The sequence below is a fragment of the Urocampus carinirostris genome, chromosome 7 (assembly GCF_059441175.1).
Source record: "Urocampus carinirostris isolate Australia breed hairy pipefish chromosome 7, RoL_Ucar_1.0, whole genome shotgun sequence".
Classification (NCBI taxonomy): Eukaryota; Metazoa; Chordata; class Actinopteri; order Syngnathiformes; family Syngnathidae; genus Urocampus; species Urocampus carinirostris.
The window spans coordinates 36,398,133-36,420,701 of record NC_142355.1 but is presented as its reverse complement, the minus strand read 5'-3'; the positions used below and the strand labels follow the sequence as shown (position 1 = coordinate 36,420,701).

General features: G+C 40.0%; 1 protein-coding gene across 4 annotated transcripts; it reads right to left on the bottom strand.

Annotated features, from left to right (window-relative positions):
* Positions 1-669: 669 nt before the first annotated feature.
* On the bottom strand, positions 670-21,276 carry LOC148363191 (uncharacterized). 4 transcript variants are annotated; one of them, XM_088340807.1, is made up of 6 exons: positions 20,540-21,276; positions 14,689-14,803; positions 14,185-14,340; positions 9,891-10,514; positions 5,187-5,278; positions 4,429-4,574 (listed from the first exon to the last, which is right to left on the bottom strand). In XM_088340807.1, exons 1-6 carry the CDS (start codon positions 21,134-21,136, stop codon positions 4,554-4,556), a joined length of 1,605 nt encoding a protein of 534 aa, XP_088196933.1. In that variant the 5' UTR covers positions 21,137-21,276; the 3' UTR covers positions 4,429-4,553. The 4 variants fall into 4 exon arrangements, with proteins under 4 accessions (XP_088196932.1, XP_088196934.1, XP_088196933.1 ...); XM_088340806.1 differs by lacking the exons at positions 9,891-10,514; positions 14,185-14,340; positions 14,689-14,803; positions 20,540-21,276 and adding exons at positions 670-2,674; positions 2,938-3,078 and having other exon boundaries at positions 4,392-4,574; positions 5,187-5,273; XM_088340805.1 differs by lacking the exons at positions 4,429-4,574; positions 5,187-5,278 and having other exon boundaries at positions 8,088-10,514; positions 20,540-21,275.
* Positions 21,277-22,569: the final 1,293 nt, after the last annotated feature.

Below are 22,569 nucleotides of genomic sequence, written 5' to 3'. Positions count from 1 at the left end.
CATCAGACTATTTTCAAACCAACAAAGAGTAGTCACTTATTTCTCCTGGGGGGTCCGCACGCTTTTGTTTTTATTTCTAATATTATTTTTTATTAACCCAAATGATGCTGGGCAATCTTCTGTGTTCGTCTTCCCTTGGATGTGATAAAAATCACAATATTATTCATTCGGAAACCTTGTTTCAGTAATATTTTCCGCTGGAAATTTACTGCATTCTGAATTACAATCCCATCAAACCCATAAAAATAAAAATGTAAACAAAACCTCAGGCAAGGTAACATTACAATGTGATGCTCTAGGTTTTATTCAAGTGCATTCTCTGCTTAACATACTTATGGAGTATCCTAGAATTAATGCATTATCATGGGTCGAAATTAACTTTTTCAGAGAAAGGCCAGCTTTGTTCAATCCACAACAAGGACAAAATACACTCAAGCTTGATTTACGCATGCAGCAGGTGGCATCACACACTTACAGCAATTTGTCGCATCTGTGAGCATTTTATTGACCAAGTTCCAAACACAATAACAGGATCGTAACATGTCATAGGGTTCTCCCTTTATAGGTGGATTCTGAAAAGGAAGTATTCAAGTACATTAACTGAACAATTCAAAAAATGGGAAAAGTTGACCACACTAGTTGACAAATTCCTCTCGAGTGACAACAGGTCCATGCCAAAAAGAATTAGGCTCATAGTAATACTAGTAAATGAGTTAAAATTAACTCTATATCATATACATGGGATATATATGCATATAATGCGGTGAAAAATGTAATCAATTTAAAACTCACAATACATGATGAGTAGATACATAAAAACATCAACATTTGTCATTTTTAATGTACTTTTGACCACACTCATTGTCCCACCACATTAGAGTGTTTATACTTGAGACAAATAAGTAGTTTGCATCGTTGTAATTTTTTGCATGTATGTTGCCAGGAGAACCACACCATTAAACTGGTTTGAAGGTAATTTTTCATCAGGAGAGGGAAAGAAATTTAATGGAAGCTTGAAATATGAAGTTTGTCATAAGATTGCTGGGCAAACTTTCGACCACAAATTGAGCAGCCAAAAGGATACTCAATATGGGTTGTGTGTTGTTTTAAGAGAAATATTTTGACCTCACCCCCGGGACCCTACTGAGGACAACCGGTGCAGCTAATAAGATGAGATGAGATTTTGACCTCACAGAAGCTAAAGGTTTCCCAACCATGTGAGTTTGTGTATGTATTTTCAAGTTTCCAGGTTGAGCAAACTTTTTGCCACAAATAGAGCAGACAAAAGGTTTCTCACCTGTGTGGGTTCTTGAGTGGCTTTTTAAGGTGCCACTTTGAGTGATTTTTTTACCACAAATGGAGCAGGCAAAAGGCTTCTCACAAGAGTGAGTTCTTGTGTGGTTTTCCAAATGCTCTTTCTTCCTGAAGAGTTGTACACAAACCAAGCAAGCAAAAGGTTTCTCACCAGTATGAGTTCTTGTGTGTACTTTTAACGTTCCACGACGGGTGAATTTTTTGCCACAAACAGAGCAGATAAAAGGCTTATCACCCGTGTGAGTTATTTTATTTTTTTCCATATGGTTTTTCTGCCTGAAAATTTCACCACAGACTGAGCAGGCAAATGGTTTCTCATGTGTGTGTGTTTGTGAGTGTATTTTTAAAGTAAAATTATGAGCGAATCCTTTACCGCAAACTGAACAAGCAAACGCCTTCTGACCAGTGTGGGTTCTTTTGTGTTTATCCAAGTTTTTCTGCCTGAAATTTTCACCACAGAACGAACAGGAAAAATGTTTCTCACTCGTGTGTGTTTCTGTGTGTAATTTAAAGGTACAATTTTGAGAACATTTCTGACCACAAACTGAGGAGGCAAAAGGCTTCTTACCAGAGTGGGTTCTTGCGTGTTTGTTCAATTGGTTCTTCTGCCTGAATTTCTTACCACAAACCAAGCAAGCAAAAGGTTTCTCACCAGTGTGGGTCCTTGTGTGTGTTTTTAAGTTCCCACTATGAGTGAATTTTTTACCACAAACAGAGCATGCAAAAGGTTTCTCTTTCGTGTGCGATTGTTTGTGTATTTTTAGGTTACAACTCCGAGCAAATTTTTTACCACAATCTGAGCAGGAAAAAGGCTTCTCACCAGTGTGGGTTCTTGTGTGTTTTTTTAAGGTGTCGTGTTGAGAGAACTTTTGACCACAAACAGAGCAGGCAAAAGGTCTCTCGCCAGTGTGGGTTCTCATGTGTTTTCTTAATGTCCCATGTTGAGCAAATTTTCTGCCACAAATTGAGCAAGTAAAAGGCTTCTCACCAGTGTGGATCATCATGTGAATTTTCAAGTAAAACTTTGATGTAAACTTTTTGCCGCACTGAGAGCACGTGCCGCCTTTGCCGTCAGCGTGACTCCCGCTATCAGCTGCCGACTGTTGGTCGCCGTTAGCGTGTGCAGAGCGTGACGTGTCGGCATCATCAGTGGTCACGGGCTTACTGGAGCTGCACCTCACCGTCTCGGTCCATTTTTTCTCTTTTTCATCTCTGCTGCTTAGAAAAGTCCCAGTCACAGGAAACTCTGTGAAATGTTTCTCCTTTTTCACCTCAACAGGCTGACACTCCTCTTCTTCCTCCTTTTTAACTGCAGGAAACTCAGACTCCTGCCGTCTAGAGGGAAGATGTTTTTCGACATCTGCAGGGCACAAAAAAAATGTTTTTTAAACATAAAAAAACTTGGCACATTCCATAATTGGTCACACATTGGCGCGTTGTGACCCGTGTGGCTGGACGGCCAAGACAGCGTACGAACAGGTACGATTTCAAAAATGCAAACTTCATCTTTCTGGCATCCAGTAAACAGCTAAATGACCATATGCAGTATCCTGGTTCTTACTACTCTTATTGTAATTAGGATAAAAGAACCAGGCTGAGGTTCAGGCCAAACCTCACACCGACCTTGATCTCCCCTGGTCAAAGGAGCCCCGGAAACGGGCAACTCTGTGAAATGTTTCTCCTCTTTCACATCAAGAGGCTGCCACGCCTCCTCCTCCTTTTTAACGCCAGGCAACTCTGACTCCTGCAGATATTTTTCGACATCTGAAAGACAAACACATTTGGTTCTCTAAAACCTATTTTTTTTCATTGAGCAGAACGTGTTCAGGAACATACATGAACACTCAGTTTAGTATGGTTTTGCAAATGCAATAAACAGAAAATCTTTCAATGTGGATATGTGCAGCTCGGATTATTTGTGTTTTTTTTTCTTTTAGTATTATGTGGGTACCATTAGTGTACTTCATCCACTTCAATAAAAAAAAAAAAATCAACCACGATAATAAGTCATGTTTATATTAGATTTCAGCCCTTCAATATGTGCTGTATTAACATTGTCTTTAGAAATTTCCTCCTGTATGCGTTGAATCTTCTTATTAAAGAAGACCATAAAGTCATGGGCTGAATGGGTAGAACGATCTGGGATAATCTGTTGCCTCGTTCGCGATGGTACAGTGTCTAAAAGGATTTTGGGGTTATTCTTTTGTGCCGGAATCACCTTCGAAAAATAAGCTGATTTTGCAGAGGCAAGGGCTGCTTTATACTTTAACAAGTTGTCACACCAGGTTTGACGAAAACCTCAAGCTTAGTAGCGCACTGTTTTCTTTCAGATTTCCTGCAGTCTTGTTTAAGCGATCTAGTTTCATCAGTAAACCAAGGCGCGCGTCTTTTAGCAAAAACAAATGTACGACCTCATAAACATGATTTCGGGTTTAGAAATTAAAAATTATGACACAACATGAAGAAGCTGATGAGTTTGGCCGCCATGTTACCACTCGAGAAGCCCGATTTACCATTTTGCAAAGACAGCTGTCCCAGTGTAGTTTTTTAGCACTTAACGACCAATGACAGCACACAGTTGAGCACTGCAAGTGATGGTTCCAGTCATTTATGCATATTTCATGTTTCTTCCCACTTTTTCCTACTCTAGCCACTCATGGCAGCTACTTGGCTGCCACTAGCCACTATAGTTAGCTGCACCATGTAAATATAACTTATAATTTGCTGATTTCCGTGATTAAGGGCACAGACGAGACATAAATTCTGGTAACTGGCCTTTTTAGTAGGCTCTCCCTCTCTCAATCTTCTCATTTTCTGTCTAATTTTCTTTGTTTCTCACTCTCATTTCCTCTCTCTTTTTCTGCTTAATCTACTAGTCCGACCCCCATGAGATGTTTTATACCATGTGGTCCCTGAGCTTTAATGAATTCGACACCCCTGCTCTGAGCATTTCATAATAAATACAATTTTAAAATGCCAGTTATTGTAAAGGCCCTTGGAATTGTGTTGTATATTTATTTGTATGATTATCCATAAATTGGGTATGGTCCCATGTTCGAGGAACTAGAAAGACCAACCTGCTCTGTTTAACACAACTTGAAGCTGCTTGCAAACTGCGTCCGCTTGTCCACGTTCTGGATCCAACTTCTCTAGCTCTCTCCAAAGCTTCACTTTTAACCTTGTGCACATTTTTCTCAAGTTTGAAGGTCAATCTTGATGTCCTTTAGGGCGGGGCTGGTTCAACTCCTTATGATCCCTTTCTGGAAACAATCATGTTATAAGACTTTCCTTAAATATCCTAAGTTATTTCCTAGTCACAAAAAGTGTTACATAAATCCATAAAAACCAATGGGGTTATCAAAACTTTTTGAAGAAACATTATCCACAGGGTTGGGTAGGGTTACTTTAACTTGATTACTTTCAATTACTTTGGGATTACTCCAATACCAAATATGCTAATAAAAGACAAAAGAAACTAAGTATGAATAAAATTACTAAATTTTGTGCAGGTTTGGGGAGTAACGGAACACATGGAACGGCAAAAATGTTGGCAAGCTGTTTGGATTTATTTTAATCTTGTTTCTGTTGCATTTTATGTTAGTTTTTGCCGGAAATCAAAGCCAGGAGAGAAAGCTTACCACGTGTTGAGAGTCATAATTTTATTCATATTTAGTTTATTTTGTCTTTTATTAGCATATTTGGTATTGGAGTAATCCAAAAGTAATTGAAAGTAATTAAATTAAAGTAAGCCTACCCAACCCTGATTATCCACTTACAGAACGAGTGTGACGACCAATCGGATAATAACTTTTAAACTAAAAGAAAACTAATTTAATTAGGAATTCAAATAAAGGCACAAATGGTTTACTCACAAAGTTGAGACAGTCTTCCCATGTTAGCACCACCACGCTCGTCAGTAACACTGCATGTCTGTCTTGAAAAAGCCTCCGACCTGAAACACCATCTAAACAGATAGAGTCCCACTTGAAACAACCTTATATCCCGGGATACACCAGGTACTACACAACAATCCTTGTGAAAAGTAGTCCAGGTCTCACTCACTGAATTTCAATAAAATAAACAATGCACCGTTGTGAACCACTATTGTAAGGAATGGCGGCCTCACAAAGGTTCTGGTCTCACAATTTATTTTTAAATTGAACATTCCATCATTCAAGTCATGTTTATTTGTATAGCCCTTAATCACAGGAAGTCTAAAAGGGCTGCACAGACCACAGATTATAGCAAACCACAGACCATTATTACACTATCCCCTGATATAAAACCTACATGAGGGCAAGTGAAAAACTCAAAAACCTTAACATGAGGAAAATAAACAAACCTTGAGAAGGGACCGCACATGAAGTAATCCCCCTTCCAGGATGACCAGCCTCCAACGGATGTTGCAATAACAATTAATACACAGATAGCATCAACAGGAAATATAGGTCATTCATATAAAATAGAAGTGTGTTTTAAGCCTAGATTTAAACATTTCCACTGAGGTTGAAGATCGAATCTCAGGGAGAAGAGCATTCCACAGCACCGGGGCCCGAATGGACAACGCTCTTGAACCTGCGGATCTCTTCTTGGATCTTGGGATCACTAGTAGACTTACGTTTTCAGAGCGAAGGCTCTGGACCGCAACATAGGGGACATTAAATCTGAGAAAATTAGCTGAAGAGCTTTGAGCCGCTGCGTTCATGCGCGCCGCCATCATTATTATCAAATTCGAAATTAAGTTGGTATTAAACAATCAAACAACAACAAAATGTCAACAAGTCCCAAGGGAGCAGAAAAGTGCTGAAAAATATAGAGAACAAAAGAAATAAACAAAGTAAAACGAAAAATAATATGTATAACATGGTTTAATTCGAAACATGTATATCATTTGGACATACCAGAGAGTAAAAAGCCTGGAGAACGAAGGCTGGGAGGGACGAAAGCAGTTGATCGAAGTGTCCCAGGGAGCATGGACCAAATGGGACCTCCCCAGAGGTAAGATTATGTGGGGAGATCTATCGAGACTGAACCGTTCTGCATATCTTTCCTGCTATACGCGGTTTATGACACACTGTCGACACCATCTAATTTGCACAAGTTAGACTTGAGAACTCTTTGTGCACGCTTTGTGGAGAAAAGGGTACCATTGCACTCATCCTGTTTAGGTGAAAAGTAGCACTCAGCCAAGGAAGATACAGGTCGTGCCTTAATAAGGTGCTCAGGACCCTTGCTACCACATTGGAGCAGGAGAGATGTAAGAAACCAAAACCACACGGGGAATATAATAGAAAAGCTCTTTGAACACAGTTGGGCTTTCTTTACACAAACTTAATAGAGAAAATGTTGACGCTTCATAATACGATGGCATAAAACATGCCAAATTCAGTTAATAACAAGGGAACAAAAACATCATTTTTAACCAGACTTATAATTATTCGTTTAAAGCGTGGTCTATAGAGTCAGCTTGCCAAGAAACTTCACAACAGTTTCAAGCATTTAATCAAAAATTGAAGCACTTTTCAGACCTTGAAAACACAATTAAATTAGAGCATTTTCAAGGACTTCAAGCACCTGTGCTACCTCTAATCATATTGAAGTTGTACTTTTAGTCAGAATGCCTTTTCTCTCTAATGTTAGCATAGCAAGTTGCTACATGATGGCAGCATATTCTTCTTGAGGTTCAGCCTCAGCTTTATTCTTCAACAGCAGTGTTTCCACTTTTAAGGGCAACGACAAGGCATTTTTCTGTCTTTTGGGATTCGCTTCCATTCTTTCTGTGCCGGAAGCACAACAGTCACGTTTCAAAATATTTTCAGTGCCGAAAATTCGGTACATCCGTATCCATGGTATCATCAGAGCTATGAAGTTTCGAATGCAATTACCTGAACACATAAATATAATGCAACATTATAATTTAATGCAAATAATTTGGGTTTAAGTGCTTGCAAAGCCAGAGCTTCCAAACATTGAAAATAATCAGATACAAATGATTTTCCAATTTTAAATTTTGGGGGGGTTAGTAGCATTCGGGAATGCCGTTTTAAGACGAAAGTGAGTTTTAGACAATATTAGATCGCGGTTACGGCAAATATCCAGCAAAGGTGGATATTTGAATATCACCATAAATATCAAAGGATTAATCTGCATTGTCAATGAAAAAGTGAGCACTGCATTGCTGTTGTTTCAGGATTTTTGTAGTTTTCATTGAAAAAGCATCTTTCGTAATGTGCAATAAGCTGGCATAATAAACAATGGACTATTCATAGTTTTGATAGCTAAGCCAAAATAAATTGGGGTCATGGAAATGACGCTTTAAAAATGGGTGAAAACAGAGCATTGGAAAACAAAGGTCAACCGCTCCACCATTTTCTTTGGTACTTGTTCAATCCAAAATGATGACATCGATTGTGTACAAATATTTTGTTTTTCTTTTTATTTACTGACGTTTTTGGCTGTTCCCAAATAAAAAAGGACAACAGACACTCAAGCTTGATTTAACGCATTTGGGAGAAAACAGCCTCTCTAAGGCTTTTATTGTCAAGGTTATAAACACTTAAACATGATAATAATTAATTTCCTTAAAACCTCAAGGTAATAGTAGTAAATTACAGTGTCTGAAACTCATGATAAAAAGTTAGCGGAACCAGGGCAGACAACTCTGAAAAGTTGCCTGCCCCATTTTTCACAACTTGAAACACAATAAGACGACTCATCGCAAAAAAAAAAAAAGATTGTTGCAAAGTATTGATAATCATAATACATAACAGAACAACACTTTAAGATTAAGTTTATTATAAATCTACTGATAACATTCATTGCATGTATATGACATCGCTGTTTTCCATCTGAAATCAGTATGTACATGTATTTACTCGTCTTCATTCATGCAATATTTGCGTTGCGTCGTCTGCTACAAGCCACGTGAACTCCTCTTTCACGATGATTTTCATGTACTTTTACGTTTTGTAGCATCATAAAGTGTGTTAGCTTTTTTTGAATCTTTCTTCTGGGGCTGAGGTTTCGGCTTGATTGATAACCACTCCTCATTTTTCTTGTGTTCTCTGTGCGTCTACATTGGAAGAGTAATAAAGCAAAAATTTGATTTTGGGGAGAAAAAAAACTAAAATATTGTCGCCCCCCCCCCGGGCAGAGACGTTTTGTAAGTTGTACGCCCGACGTAAAAAATGCAAGCCCCAGGCGTCCGAGCAGACGTTATTTCAGACACTGTAAATTAGTTTATATATGATAATGTGTCAATAACCATGGTAAATACACAAAAGAAACTTGACATTTACAGGTACAGTGGGTGCCAAAGTCTTTCCAGGTTGAGGTTTGAATTCATTTTTCCCATTAGAAATATTTTTGAACTCAAGAATCCATTCTGGCTTGTATAAAAAGGCTACTGCATTTTCAATAAAACGTGTATCAGACCAGCAAATTAGTCTTAAACATGGAGATGTTTGTACATAAATGAAATTGTTTAATATAATATCTTCGAAGTGACGTGATGACATCTTCTTTCTCTACCATTGTAATGTACATTTTATTAGGTATTTTTTTCTCCAAATACCCTTTTTATGGCAATTAAATACTTGTGGGAGGAAAAATTATCCGATAACAAATTTGTCTCATCCTGCACTCGGTCATTCACAGAATAATTACGATGAACTTCTTGAGTTTAATCACTTGATTAAGAGCTAACAGTTCTCGAGCAGGCTAAAAGCCTAACTAAGCACTGTGGGTTCTTATGTGTCTCTTCAATCCCCCACTTTGATTGAATTTTTGACCACAAATTGAACACAAAAAAGGTTTCTCATCACTGTGGATCCGGTTGTGCTTTTTCAAGCTTCCACGCTCAGCAAATTTCTTGCCACAAACAGAGCAGGCAAAAGGTTTCTCACCAGTGTGGGTTCTTGTGTGTACTTTTAGGGTTCCACTTTGGTTAAATGCCTTACCACAGACAGAACAGGCAAAAGGTTTTTCGTGCGTGTGGAATATTGAGTGTATTTTTAAGGACCCACGTTGAGCAAAACTTTGACCACAAATTGAGCAGGAAAAAGGCTTCTCACCTGTATGAGTCCTTCTATGTGCTTTTAAAGTCCCACTTAAAGCAAATTTCTTACCACAGATAGAGCAGGCAAAAGGTCTCTCACCAGTGTGGGTTCTTTTGTGAGTTTTCAAGATCCTACAATCAGCAAATGTTTGACCACAAATGGTGCAAACGAAAGGTCTCTCACCAGTATGGGTTCTGGTATGTTGTTTTAAGAGCCCACTATCAGCAAATTTTTGACCACAAATGGAGCAGACAAAAGGTTTCTCACCCGTGTGGGTTCTTGTGTGTCTATTTAAGGTCCAATATAGAGTGAATTTTTTACCACAAACAGGACAGGCAAAAGGTCTTTCCCCAGTGTGGGTTCGTGTATGTGTTTTTAAGGCCCCATTTTTAGCAAATGTTTTATCACAAATTGAGCAGGCAAAGGGCTTCTCACCAGTGTGGGTTCTTGTGTGTGTTTTTAATGTCCCACTTTGAGCGAATTTCTTACCACAAACGGAGCAGGCAAAAGGTTTCTCACCTGTGTGCGACCTTGTGTGTCTTTTTAAGTCCCCTCGAGCAGTGAACTTTTGACCACAAACTAAGCAGGCAAAAGGTTTCTCACCAGTGTGCGTTCTTTTATGAGTTTCCATCTCATCCTTTCGCTTGAATTTTCGACCACAAGTTGAGCAGGTAAAAGGTTTCTCACCAGTGTGAGTCTTTGTGTGCGCTTTTAAATTTGCACTTTGAGTGAATTTCTTTCCACAAATTGAGCAGATAAAAGGCTTCTCACCAGTGTGGATCATCATGTGCAATTTCAAATAAGACTTTTTTTTAAACGTTTTGCCACACTGCGAGCACATCCAGCTTTTGCCTTTTCCATGACTCGCGGCATCACCATCTGTCTGTTGGTCGCCGTTGCCGTGTGCAGAGCGTGATGTGCCTTCATCGTCAGTTGTCACGGGCTGACTGGAGCTGCCGCTCACTGGCTCAATCCATTTGTCCTCTTCATCATCAGTTTCTTCGCTGCTCAAAGGAGCCCCAGTCACGGGCAACTCTGCGAAATGTTTCTCCTCTTTCACCTCAACGACCTGCCACTCTTTCAGATCCCCTCTAGCGCCAGATAACAACTCCTGGTGCCGAGGAGGAAGATATTTTTTGACATCTGCGGGGCACAAAACACATTTGTGTTTGTAAATACGTTTTTTTTCCAAAATAAATATGCAATTGGGGCAGCACGGCGGGGCAGTGGTTAGCGCATAAGCGGCACAGTTCATGTCATGGGAACCTACTGCGTAGGTTCAAATCCAGTTTGTTTGTTCTCCCCGTGCTTGCGTGGGTTTTCTCCGGGCACTCCGGTTTCTTCCCACATTCCAAAAACATGTATTTCAGGTGAATTGGCCGGTCCAAAATTGTTCCTAGGTGTGAATGAACAAGTGAGTTGTCTGTCCCCGTGTGCCCTGCGATTGGCTGGCAACCAGTTCAGGGTGTCCCCTGCCCACTGCCCGGAGATGGCTGGGATGGGCTCCAGCCCCCCCGCGACCCTAATGAGGATAAGCGGTACAGCTAATGAGATGAGATGAATATGCAATTGTATAAATTGGGAAAAGGACAGAAGATGTCAAAAATATGAAAAATGAAAAGAATGTGTTCAGATACAAACATGAACTTTTACAGTTCAACGGTGGTGTCCTAAACATGTTAGATTAGGCCCTTAGATATTAGATGTGAGACTTTAGTTGACCCGCAGTCGGTGTGACTTGCCCTTGCCTTGATAAAAAATAAAACAATGAAAATTGGTAACAAAGCTGTACCAGCATGAATCACAACATGCAATAAATGCCTTCAACCAAAATCTGGCAGACATGATTTCAGATGATTTACAGTAATCATAGAAACATAGATTAATAGAGCACATGACATTTTTGTGGACACATTTGAACACTTATGATCAACATTGCCCACGCCATGTTGCCACGAATCGGTGAATTGTTAAAAAAAAAATACAATTGACATTACTGAATCTTTTTTAGATCAACCAAGCATAGATCTTAATGTCTTAACTTTCGAAAATTTTATTAAAGCATTTTAATGCAGATTGAGGCCTTATTTTTAGAATAATGAATTCAATGCCTTTTAAGACTTTCAAGGATCTGCGTGAACCCCGTCTACAGAATAGACACTTATCATCTCAAGAGGAGTCCAATATTCCTGCGCAACATTGAAAAGCCATTCTGCCGCCCGAAAATATTTTCATTTTGGTTGATAATCTTAAAAATGTCCCTTATTTACATCTTCATCATCGTCGGCCAGTCCAAAGCTGTCCCTTATGTTCACGCGATGTTGCAGAGACGTTTCAACCAAGAGACGCACACAAAATCCAGAGCCTTGATGAACTCTCAGTAGATCACATCCATTCTGGGGGCCTTTAACCCCCTCAGTGACTTCAACCCTATAGATATGAGAGTCTACCTCAGACTGCACAGGCTCTGCTTTCTCACAGGAAGATATGATGGTGGGATTGGGCAGGTCTTGGAAGTATTCTGAACACAACGTCCGAGGTCAAGGTCGGTAGTGCCGCCTTTTCGACTGGACTCATTGTCCTTTGAGACATTTTTGTGATTAAGGGCTGTATAAATAAATGTGACTTGACTTGAATGGCACGATGCTTTCCTCCCACCTAAGACACCGGATGGTGGACAAGAATTTCCTCATAGCCGTTCAGAAGTAGTCTTCCGTGGCCTGGCCAAACTCCTACCATTCCCGAGTTTTGGCCTCGGAGACTTACAGCACCGCATTCCGCTTGGCCAGCCAATACCTGCCAGCGGCTTCCAGAGTCTGACAAGACAGGAGAGCCCGATAGAACTTCTTCTGCTGTATGGCATCCCTTTTTACAGCTGACCACCAATGAGTCTGAGGGTTGCAGCCACGGCAGGCATTGACTACCTTCTGGCCACAGCTCCGATCATCCGCCTCAACAATGGAGGCACAGAACATGGTCCACTCGGACTCGGGCCTCCCTCCAGACATGGGTGAAGTTCTGCCAGAGGTGGGAATTGAAACTCTCTCTGACATGATATTCTGCTAGACATTTCCAACAGACGCTCAGAACATTCTTTGGTCTGCCAGGTTGATCGGCAACTTCCCCCAACATCAAGGCCAACTCATCACCAGGTGGTGATCAGTTGATACCTCCGCCCACTCTCGATCAGAGTGTCCAAAACATACATCCGCAAGTCTAGGGGTCCTACAGCTTAAGGAAAATTAAATTCAAGACTTTGTAAGACCTTTTTAATGCCTTTTGAAAGCAAATTTAAGAGCAAGTCGGCCGAAAAAACACAATTAAACTGACAAAAGACCACGTGAATTCGGGGCAATTTTAAGCAAGTGGTATTTTTTTAAATCACATTTTGGTCAAGTTGAAAATCTTTTATTTGAAAACCATAGCACTCTCCACATTTTCAAACATGGAAAACAATATATAAAAGGGATGTTTAGAGTACATAATGGATTTTCAGTCAAAACTGGCAGATAACTGCTAATTCCAAAGAACTTTTCTGCTACATCTATAAAGCATTTTTATCATGATGTATGAAAAATGACATTTTTACTAAATCTAATTAGCTCAAACAAATATAAATGTTATTCATGTGCTCAAATTTTTGAGACTTTCAAAAATTGGATTTAAGAAAGTTTTAATGCCAATCAAAGCCTTATTTTTAGAATAATGAATTGAATGCCTTTTAAGACTTTTCAAGGATCCGCAGAAACCCCTAAGTCTAATAAAACAACTACAAAGCCGATCATCCAACTGCGGCCTAGCGTGTCCTGGCGCCAGGGGCACATATGTTTAAACATGCTGTTTGTTCTGGCTTGCGTGACAGGCGCAAAAGTCCAATGACGAAACACCACTCGGCTTAAGATCAGGGGATTGTTCTTCCCAAATTACACCCTTTCAGATCTAACCGTCATTGCCCGCACGAGCGTTCAAGTCCCCCAGCAAAACGAGGGAGTCCCCGGGGAGCGCTCTCAAACACAGCCTACAGACTTCAAGAATGGTAGGTACTCTGAACTGCTGTTTGGTGAATGAGCAGAAACAATAGAAAGGCTAGCCTCTCGTTTAACTGGGGTGAACCCCAACGTACATGTGCTTAGCTGAGGGGCAACCATTATGCCAACACTGCAAACAACTCCAGAGTGGAAGAGACGCAACCCCTCGAAAGGGCTGCTACCGGAGCCCAAACTGTGTGTGGAGTTGAGTCAGACTATATCTAGTCGGAACCTTTTAACCTCACACACCAGCTTTGGGTTCATCCCCACCAGTAAGGTGACATTCCATGTCCCAAAAGCCAGCTACTGCAGCTGGTGATCATTGCCCAAGGACCCCTTCTTTGACTGCCACCCAGCTCTCTATGCAGCCGAACCCTTTGGCCCCCCCTACAGGTGGTGAGCCCATGGGAAGGTAAACCCATGTCACCCTTTCGAGCTGGCTGGCTCTAAAGAGGCCCCCGTAACGCGCGTCTGGGTGAGGGGAATCGTGAACCACTGTTTTTTTTCATCATAAGTGGTCTAAGAGCTACTCTTCGTCTGGCCATAACCTCAGAACGGCTTGTCATGGGTGACCCCACAAGAGGCTTATATACCCCAGACAACATAGCTCCTAGGATCATTGGGACAAACTCCATCCACCACGATAAGGTGGCATTTGACGGAAGGGTTATCGTTTGCTTTTGTTAATTAATGATTGATGCTGTTTTTGTGTGTGCAAGAATATGCAATCTACTGGTTTAAGATTTAAGAACCGGATTGAGGTTCAGGCCGAACGTTACACCAACCTTGATCTTCGGTGCTCAGAGGAGCCACAGTCACGGGCAACTCTGTAAAATGTTTTTCCTCTTTTACTTCAACAGGCTGCCATTCTTCCTCCTCCTTTTTAACTCCAGGCAACTGTGACTCCTCCCCCCCTGGAGGAAGAAATTCATTGCAGACAACTGCAGGACACAAAACACACATAGTTTTTAAAAAATAACATGTCATTGCTATGTGTTATAAACATGGGAAAACCCTGGAACCCCGTGTCTTCTAAACGATTGTAATCTTGGCACGGCAGAAAGACCCGATTTGTTCAACTCTTTGATTCGGCTAAAAAAACTGATATATGGACTATACTCGTCGCTCGGTTGATTCAATTTCTCTGACTTTTGAACATGCTCCAACTGTAAGGGTTTAGACAAGACACATGAAGTGTCTTCGGAGTCAGATTTCAGTTTAATAAATGTTAAAACCTTACATAACTCAATACAAACTTCATGTAAATATAAATATCATGAGTCACATACCTACGGTCCTCTTGTCTTGCTTTACGTCCTCAACAAACATGGTAGGGCCACTGCTGGATTCTTGTGTCGTCTTAAGAGAGAGTTGTGTCTGTTCAAGCTCGATTTCACGCAGTATCTATATCATAATGGAGAAAAGGTCAGCCAAATAGAATTGAATCGTCTTTATTTTATATCAGCATTGTAAAGTGTCTAATGCAACTAGATTAGAAATGACACTACAGGATAGACATTTATAAAGACTTTAGGGAGGAAAATTCTATTAAAGACTGTCAGGATATGTAGGCATAAATACTTAAAAAGAAGTGCTTAGAGACGAGCCCAAGTTATTAAAGTACAGGTCGTTAGCGTTTCCTGCCTGGCATTGCAACCTATAGCACCTCATCCGGTGACAATGGCTCAGCTGCCGGGTTGTCAGTTAGGAACAGTCAATCGTCAACGTTTCGCTTCTTTAATCGCTAAATCTGACAGATGTCCATGCCCTGCGGCTGTTTTAAGGGTTTCGGTGTTCTTTCCCCAGCTCCTGTCCTTCCTTCTCAACTAGGGAAAAAGGCCGCTCTTCTCGGACTCCTTTCTGGTTTCTTGTGTTCTGCTTTTGGTTCTGTGTGGGACGGTGGGTACTGGGTGTTGCTGATCATGTTGGGGATCGGGTTCAACTGGTGGGCGTTTTTCTTCTGCGCCATATATGCTTTCAGCAACTTTGGGTCCAGTCGCACTGTGGTTTTCTACCCTGCCTCTGGTCTCTCTTTTCTTATCCTCTGGAGTGGTATAACAATGGTGAAATGCTTAATAATGCTTTGTAACGGCAGTGCAACATAACGTATTGCAATTAAAATAATCACATTTGAAACAGTCTTCAGCATTGAAATTGTCGAAAATGATACAGGCACTTGGATCAAAACCTCCTCTAAAAGAGTACCAAGGAGGTTTTTTTTCAGGATGAGAAGATATTCGAAATATATTAAAAACTATAAATGTATCATTTCAGCTAGGAACGAACCCAATGCTGTTAGGCAGAGGAAAGAAAAGCTACTGGACTAATTCTTGAGTGGTTAAAATATTCGAAGCAACACCAGTCAATGTTAATTCTAACTCAAGCCAGCAATTGAATCAACAAAAAACCAGACAATAGACACCATGTGACATAATACAGACACTCCCCTACTTCTAACAATTGGACTCACGAAAAACGGTAGATACGAACATTGTTTTCGGGATGTCGAAAAATATCCGGACATTGCTGTAAGTTAGATTTTGTATTGTGTGCACCTTTATCAGAGTAGAGGACATTACTGTAATGCTTCATTCTGCTGCTACCGGCAGGTGGCGGCGCTGTGAGAGGTCACCCAGCATCCTACCCGAAGAAGAAATCGGGCTTCTAGTTCCTAGTTTGTATGTAAACATAGTGTACTGAATCTCCAGCACTCTAAGGACTTTGACATTTTTATTGTTTAATATTCCGTGCATCCATTCAATATGGTTGGTGTAAAATGTAAAGAAGAGGCGAGACGTTTCTTTTGAAAATAAAGTGGAATAAGAAAGCTTGCTGTGGTTGAGAAAATGGTTGGATCGCTTTTTTTCATCCACTCTCTCCCACAGAGGAGGACCTCTTAAAGCTATCTTCCAAAAGTATGTTAAACACAACTTTATTTATCTTTACAGAGCACATTATTTTATGAAATGTTTATTTTTTTAGAACAAAAAAATCACAGGTTACGTAAACAAGCCTTAAACATACTTATGTAAACCTTTAACATACAAAATATAGCACTGAGCAACTTACGAACAAATTCAACTTATGAACGTTCTCATTCGTAAGTAGGAGAGCCTCCGTGACAGTAAAAGAACAATCTAATTTGGTGTTAGATGAGAAATCTTGGTTTACGAACTCAGTTTTATTTCTATTTTGTTTTCTCTTATTTCAGTTCATTACCTTTTATTAGTAGCAAAATGTACATTTAAGTGCAATGATAGGGTTTTACACCCAACCTAAACCTGTTGTCAGAATTAAAAGTTACACAAAAATACAGTTCAAGTTTTAATGATGATTGAAATAATGACAATAAGATTCAGAAAATAAGCAAAAAAAAAAGACAAGAACGTTCATCACAGAAGCAAAGAAAACAATTCCGTTGTTTTCCAATTCAGAGATTCAAAATGCCCAAGGAACCAATGAATTTTCACAGGACAGAAAAAAACTGGCTAAACTGGTCTAGTTAAGGCTTTTTTTTTTGTAAATTTTGACTCAAGCCGTCACCAGGTGGAGAGTTTTGAGGTTTTCCAAGCAATGTCTTAAGAACAATTGCTATTGATAATTTCAGGTACTGTCTGTTGTCTTAGTAATGACATAAAACATGCTGTTGGTTCTTGCTAGGATGTCCAAGATCTCTTTGATGCCTTTTCTTAAAAAGCTATGCTGAAACTGGTGTTCTGACATATTTTCCTAATCGAGCTTATTTATTCGACTGGAACAGTAATATAACATTTTCATTATTTGCGTGTATTTTAAATAAAATATATTCAATGACTAATTTAATAATCTCGCCCAGTAGCAAGGAAGCGTAGAACACCGGCAGCATCTTTGCAAAGAAAATATTTGCGAACCCCCAAAAGGTTGCTTTTGTAGGACCTTTTTGCCTCCTACAAAACGCCAGTCCAGATCGGTAATGAGTAAATTCAGTTTTCTAAGAAAGCAAGTAAAATGGAGGAAAATAGTGGCTCACATAACCAGTTCACATTTACAGCAGCTTAGTTCACACATAAGTTAAACTTTAGAAGCATTGACGTTCCTTGGTTTGTACACACCTTAAATACTTTGTTATTATTATTATTGAACCCATCAACACTAACAATCAATTGTTATTAAATATGTGTTATTGAATATACTGGACTGTCTCAGAAAATTAGAATATTGTGATAAAGTTCTTTATTTTCTGTAATGCAATTACAAAAACAAAAATGTCATACATTCTGGATTCATTACACATCAACTGAACTATTTCAAGCCTTTTATTATTTGAATATTGCTGATTTTGGCTTACAGCTGAAAAAAAACACAAAAATCCTATCTCAAAATATTAGAATACTTCCTCAGACCAAGTAAAAAAAATAATTTTATAACAGCAAAACTAAATCAAACATTTGAAAATGTCCATTGATGCACTCAGTACTTGGTTGGGAATCCTTTTGCACGGATTACTGCATCAATCCGGCGTGGCATGGAGGCAATCAGCCTGTGGCATTGCTGAGGTGTTATTAATGCCCAGGATGCTTCGATAGCGGCCTTCAGCTCATTTGCATTTGTAGGTCTGGTGTCTTTCATCTTCTTCTTAACTATACCCCACAAATTCTCGATGGGGTTCAGGTCAGGGGAATTAGCAGGCCAATCAAGGACAGTGATGCCATGGTCAGTGCACCAGTTACTGGTGGTTTTGGCACTGTGGGCAGGTGCCAGATCATGCTGGAAAATGAAATACTCATCTCCATAGAGCTTTTCAGCAGATGAAAGCATGTAGTGCTCTAACATCGCTTGGTACACAGTTGCATTTACTCTGGACTTGATGAAACACAGTGGACCAACACCAGCAGCTGACATGGCTTCCCAAACCATTGCTGACTGTGGGAACTTCACACTGGATTTCAAGCAACTTGGATTTTGCTCTTCTCCAGCCTTTCTCCAGACTCTGGCGCCTTGACTTCCAAATGAAATGCAAAACTTGCTTTCGTCTGAAAAGAGGACTTTGGACCACTCTACAACTGTCCAGTGCTTCTTCTCCATAGCCCAAGTCAGACGCTTCTTCCGTTGTCTTGAGTTCAGAAGTGGCTTGACCATGGGAATACGGCTATTGTAGCCCATTTCCCGGACACATCTGTGAACTGTGGCGTTTGATACCTGGACTCCAGCTTCAGCCCACTGTCTTTGAAGCTCCCTCAAATTCTGGAAGCGGCTCTTCTTCACAATTTTGTTAAGGCTGCGGTCATCTCTCTTGGTTGTGCAGCGTTTCCGGCCACATTATTCCCTTCCAACAGACTTTTTGTGGATATGCTTTTAAACTGCACTCTGTGAACAGCCTGCTCTTTGAGAAATTTCTTTTTGTGTCTTACCCTCCTGATGGAGGGTATCAATGATGGTCCTCTGGACAGCAGTCAGATCAGCAGTGATTTAGTTTACTGAACCAAGCTGAGTGTTTTTAAGGCTCAGGAAACCCTCGCAAGGTGTTTCGAGTTAATTAGATGATTCAGGTGATTAGTTGAATAGCCTACTTGTATACTTTTCCATGATATTCTAATATTTTGAGATAGGATTTTTGAGTTTTCTTAAGCTGTAAGCCAAATTCAGCAATATTCAAATAATAAAAGGCTTGAAATAGTTCAGTTGATGTGTAATGAATCCAGAATGTATGACATTTTTGTTTTTTTAATTGCATTACAGAAAATAAAGAACTTTATCACAATATTCTAATTTTCTGAGACAGTCCAGTATATTGTATAAAATGCACGCAAATAATGAAAATTGTATATTACTGTTATGATCGAATCGGGCTCCAGTAGGAAAATATGGCAGAACACTGGGAATAACACATACTTGTTCGCTAATTAAAATACCGTAAATTCCGGACTATAAGCCGCTACTTTTTTCCCCAAACGTTCAACCCTGCGGCTTATTCAGTGATGCTGCCAATTTATGTAATTTTTCTAACAGCCGCCAGCGGCGCTCAAGTTCAAGGCACATGACGCAGCTTACAAGCTAAACGCAATCGAGCAGTCCGATAAAGAAGGAAACAGAGCTACTGCACGCAAACTTTACCTTGCGAGCGTGTTATTGAATAAGGGAGCGTAGGACGACGTCTATATGACAAAGTCTCTTTTCCATACTAAAGGAGGACAACTTTGATGACGTCAGTTATAGGGAGAAAGATGAGAACGGTTTACTGTGATTTCTACATGTACGGTATGTTTTTTTAACAGACCCGTCAACTGTATTGCGAGCATGTTTTTAGTAGCGTTTTGCTACCCTTCACAGGCACGGTTTGAGATAAAAGTTATAATATTATTATTAAAGCTTTGAAAACTCTCTTGGTGTACCGTCTTTCTTTGTAAATATGTGTAACCATGTATAATATGTATTTGCAACTGTATATTTTTGTAATGTATTTATTTGTATTTATTTTGGACACTTATTCTGATAAGTCTTGCACTGACCAATTAAAAAGAAGGAGCGTAACAGACGCGGGGGATGACAGGAAGTGGGGACCGGTAAAGGTGAGTGTTTGTGCACACGGCAGACAATAGTGGATATATATTTTTCCCACCCATACCTTTGGAAATATACACTTTTTTTCCTTGAAATACTTTTAACGGGACCCGGACTCTGCAGGTCTGCATCAAATTTTAACTACCGGTATCATTTTCCGTTCATTTTGCCGGCTGTGGTTTTTGAACTGTGTACTTTATGTTCAGTTAAAATCGCGGGACTCAAATTAGGGTCTGGGTTAATTTTGTGGTTGTATTACATGTTTTAATGTAGGCGCATGCGGCTTATATACAGGTGCGGCTTGTGTAAGTACAAAAGCGGTTATCCTCCTGAAATGTGGTGGGTGCGGCTTATAATCAGGTGCGCTCTATAGTCCGGATTTTACGGTAATGTATTTGATAAATGAGTTATTTGACCAAGTATTTAGTACAACGTGTTTCCTAACAAATTTGAATATTATATATGTCGAATTATCCTTGTATTTGTTCTGAACTCGCTATTTAATGTGGTTGCATTGGCCTAAAAACAAAACAACCCCACGATATTTAGGCTAGCCTTAATTTGAAAGCAGAAACACAAAAAGTAACTTTGTTTGCTCACCCTGAGTCTTTTGCGTTTTTTAGCTGCACATCGAATGGCTTTGGACTTAAGCGTCGGTGCTGCCAAGCTTTCTTCTTTCCTTCTCGTCGAAGTCCGCTGTTCCATCCGAAGGAAATCCTTAGCTTCGGTGAGTTTTGGGTTGCACTGGAAAGACGGCTCGGCGAGGGCAAGTTTACCATTGGTGACCGTATGCCTTGCAGAGTCTGTGCGCACGACGAGCGAGCAACCTGGGGTGGCTGACGTTGAAGATGTCGTCGGACTCGAAGTACTCTCAACCGGCAGCAAAGGAAAAGACCGATTTTCCATTTCCTCCGATATACGAATCGCAGAGAGCGTATTGACTGTCGGTACAGCCGAAGGTTTCAGTTTTGCCTTATAACCCATCTCTTTAGCAACACTGCAGATGTCCTCGAAGCAATTCTCCTCGAAATGCGCCGAACACAACAAAGACCACGTCGTAGGGCCTTCCCACACTCGCGTGTTCTTCACGAATTGTGTCCAATTTCTCGCAACATTTTCGTCTTTCGGCCAGCGAAAAAGACTAATACCTTGAGCCGTAACATTACTGCATCCGCCAGCGACACAACGCCTAGGCATTCTCTACAAAACACGACTAAAACTGAAACTATGGCGACGGTTTCTCAAGTTGAAATATGCGCTAGCTTTTATTGCAGAAAACAAATGTTGGGCTGAAATTAGAGTCCGACCTGAAACAAAATCCGACCAGGTAGGGTCCCACCTAAAACTAGAAGTTTGTACTGTATATTTAAGCTTCTCGTGCTACCCTTGGTAGCCATTCTTCCATATATCCACTATCTGCACCCGTAACAGAGTTGAAATTTGATTGTTATAAGTTTTTTTAAATTCTCACAAAATCATTGTTTTTGTTGCATTACTGTTAAAATTCTGGTACCGCATTCATTTGCTAAGCCATGGGCGTGTGGGACTGTCTTTTTCGTTTGGTACTTTATGGGCTTCTGCGCTTGTCGTACCTTCAGCTCAATCACATCGTGCTGAAGGTAAGCTGTGCCCAATATCAGTTCGGGTAAAAGTTCAAATTTTGCTAAATATAGGAGCTGCTTTCACGAACTATTTTTGAATATAAATGTATATAAGTTGTGCCAAGTGATGCATAAAAAAGCACTAATTAAAAGTAAAGAATTGCAGCTTGAAGCGATGATTACTCATGTAACGGGTGTAATAATAACTTTTGTTTTCATTGAAATTCTTGCTGAAATATGTTTGTATAGTTTATGTGTGAGCATCCTGCAAGGACGAGTCCAACAGTGCCACCTGCTGGTATGAGGTAAGGTTTGGTTTGGCTTCTGATTTAGTGACCGGAAGGCGGATATTGTTGGCAGTCTACAGTGTGCTGCTAACGGTAAGCCACGATCTTTTGATGCTCCGCAAAAAGTTATTTGTAAACATTAAAACCACAGCTGACAAATCTCTCAACATGCACAGTAATGTGATTGATGTTGTCAAGCTGTTTGGATTTATTTTCGTTTTGTTTCTGTCACCTTTTACGTTAGTTTCGACGGACGTTGCACGTTGTGCTAAAATGCTAATTCCCCTTATAGTGTTGAAAGCCAGCGGAGATGCTAACCACATGTGTGGATATCTTGTGACTCATTGCAGGTAAACTGTACCCGTTTTTATACTCGTTATTGTCATTATTTCTATTTTCTTATATATATATATATAAAAAGTATGATGTTGGTTAAAATTCAGTTTAAAGAAAAATATGTTGAATTCATTGTAAACGTTAAAAAAACACTATACGAGCTGTTAAAAGTATCTTGTTAAAATGTAAGTAAAAATGTATTGTCATGGTTGATGTTCTAAAATGTATTTTATGTAAACTGAAAAGAAAGCTATTTGATACGTTTAGGGCAGTCTACAGTGCGCTGCTAACGTGTTGAAAGCCAGCGGAGGTGCTAACCACATGTGTGGATATCTTGTGACTCATTGCAGCAACTGTAATAAAAGCCTCATCATCCAGTCCAGCGTGAATGTGGATCTTTGGTGGG

Coding starts and splice junctions, on each gene's coding strand:
- LOC148363191 (XM_088340805.1), bottom strand. CDS start 21,136: ATGCCTAGGCGTTGTGTCGCTGGCGGATGCAGTAATGTTACGGCTCAA. Junction 14,804..20,539: donor AAAAACGCAAAAGACTCAGG/GTGAGCAAACAA, acceptor ATTATGATATAG/ATACTGCGTGAAATCGAGCT. Junction 14,341..14,688: donor GCAAGACAAGAGGACCGTAG/GTATGTGACTCA, acceptor TGTGTCCTGCAG/TTGTCTGCAATGAATTTCTT.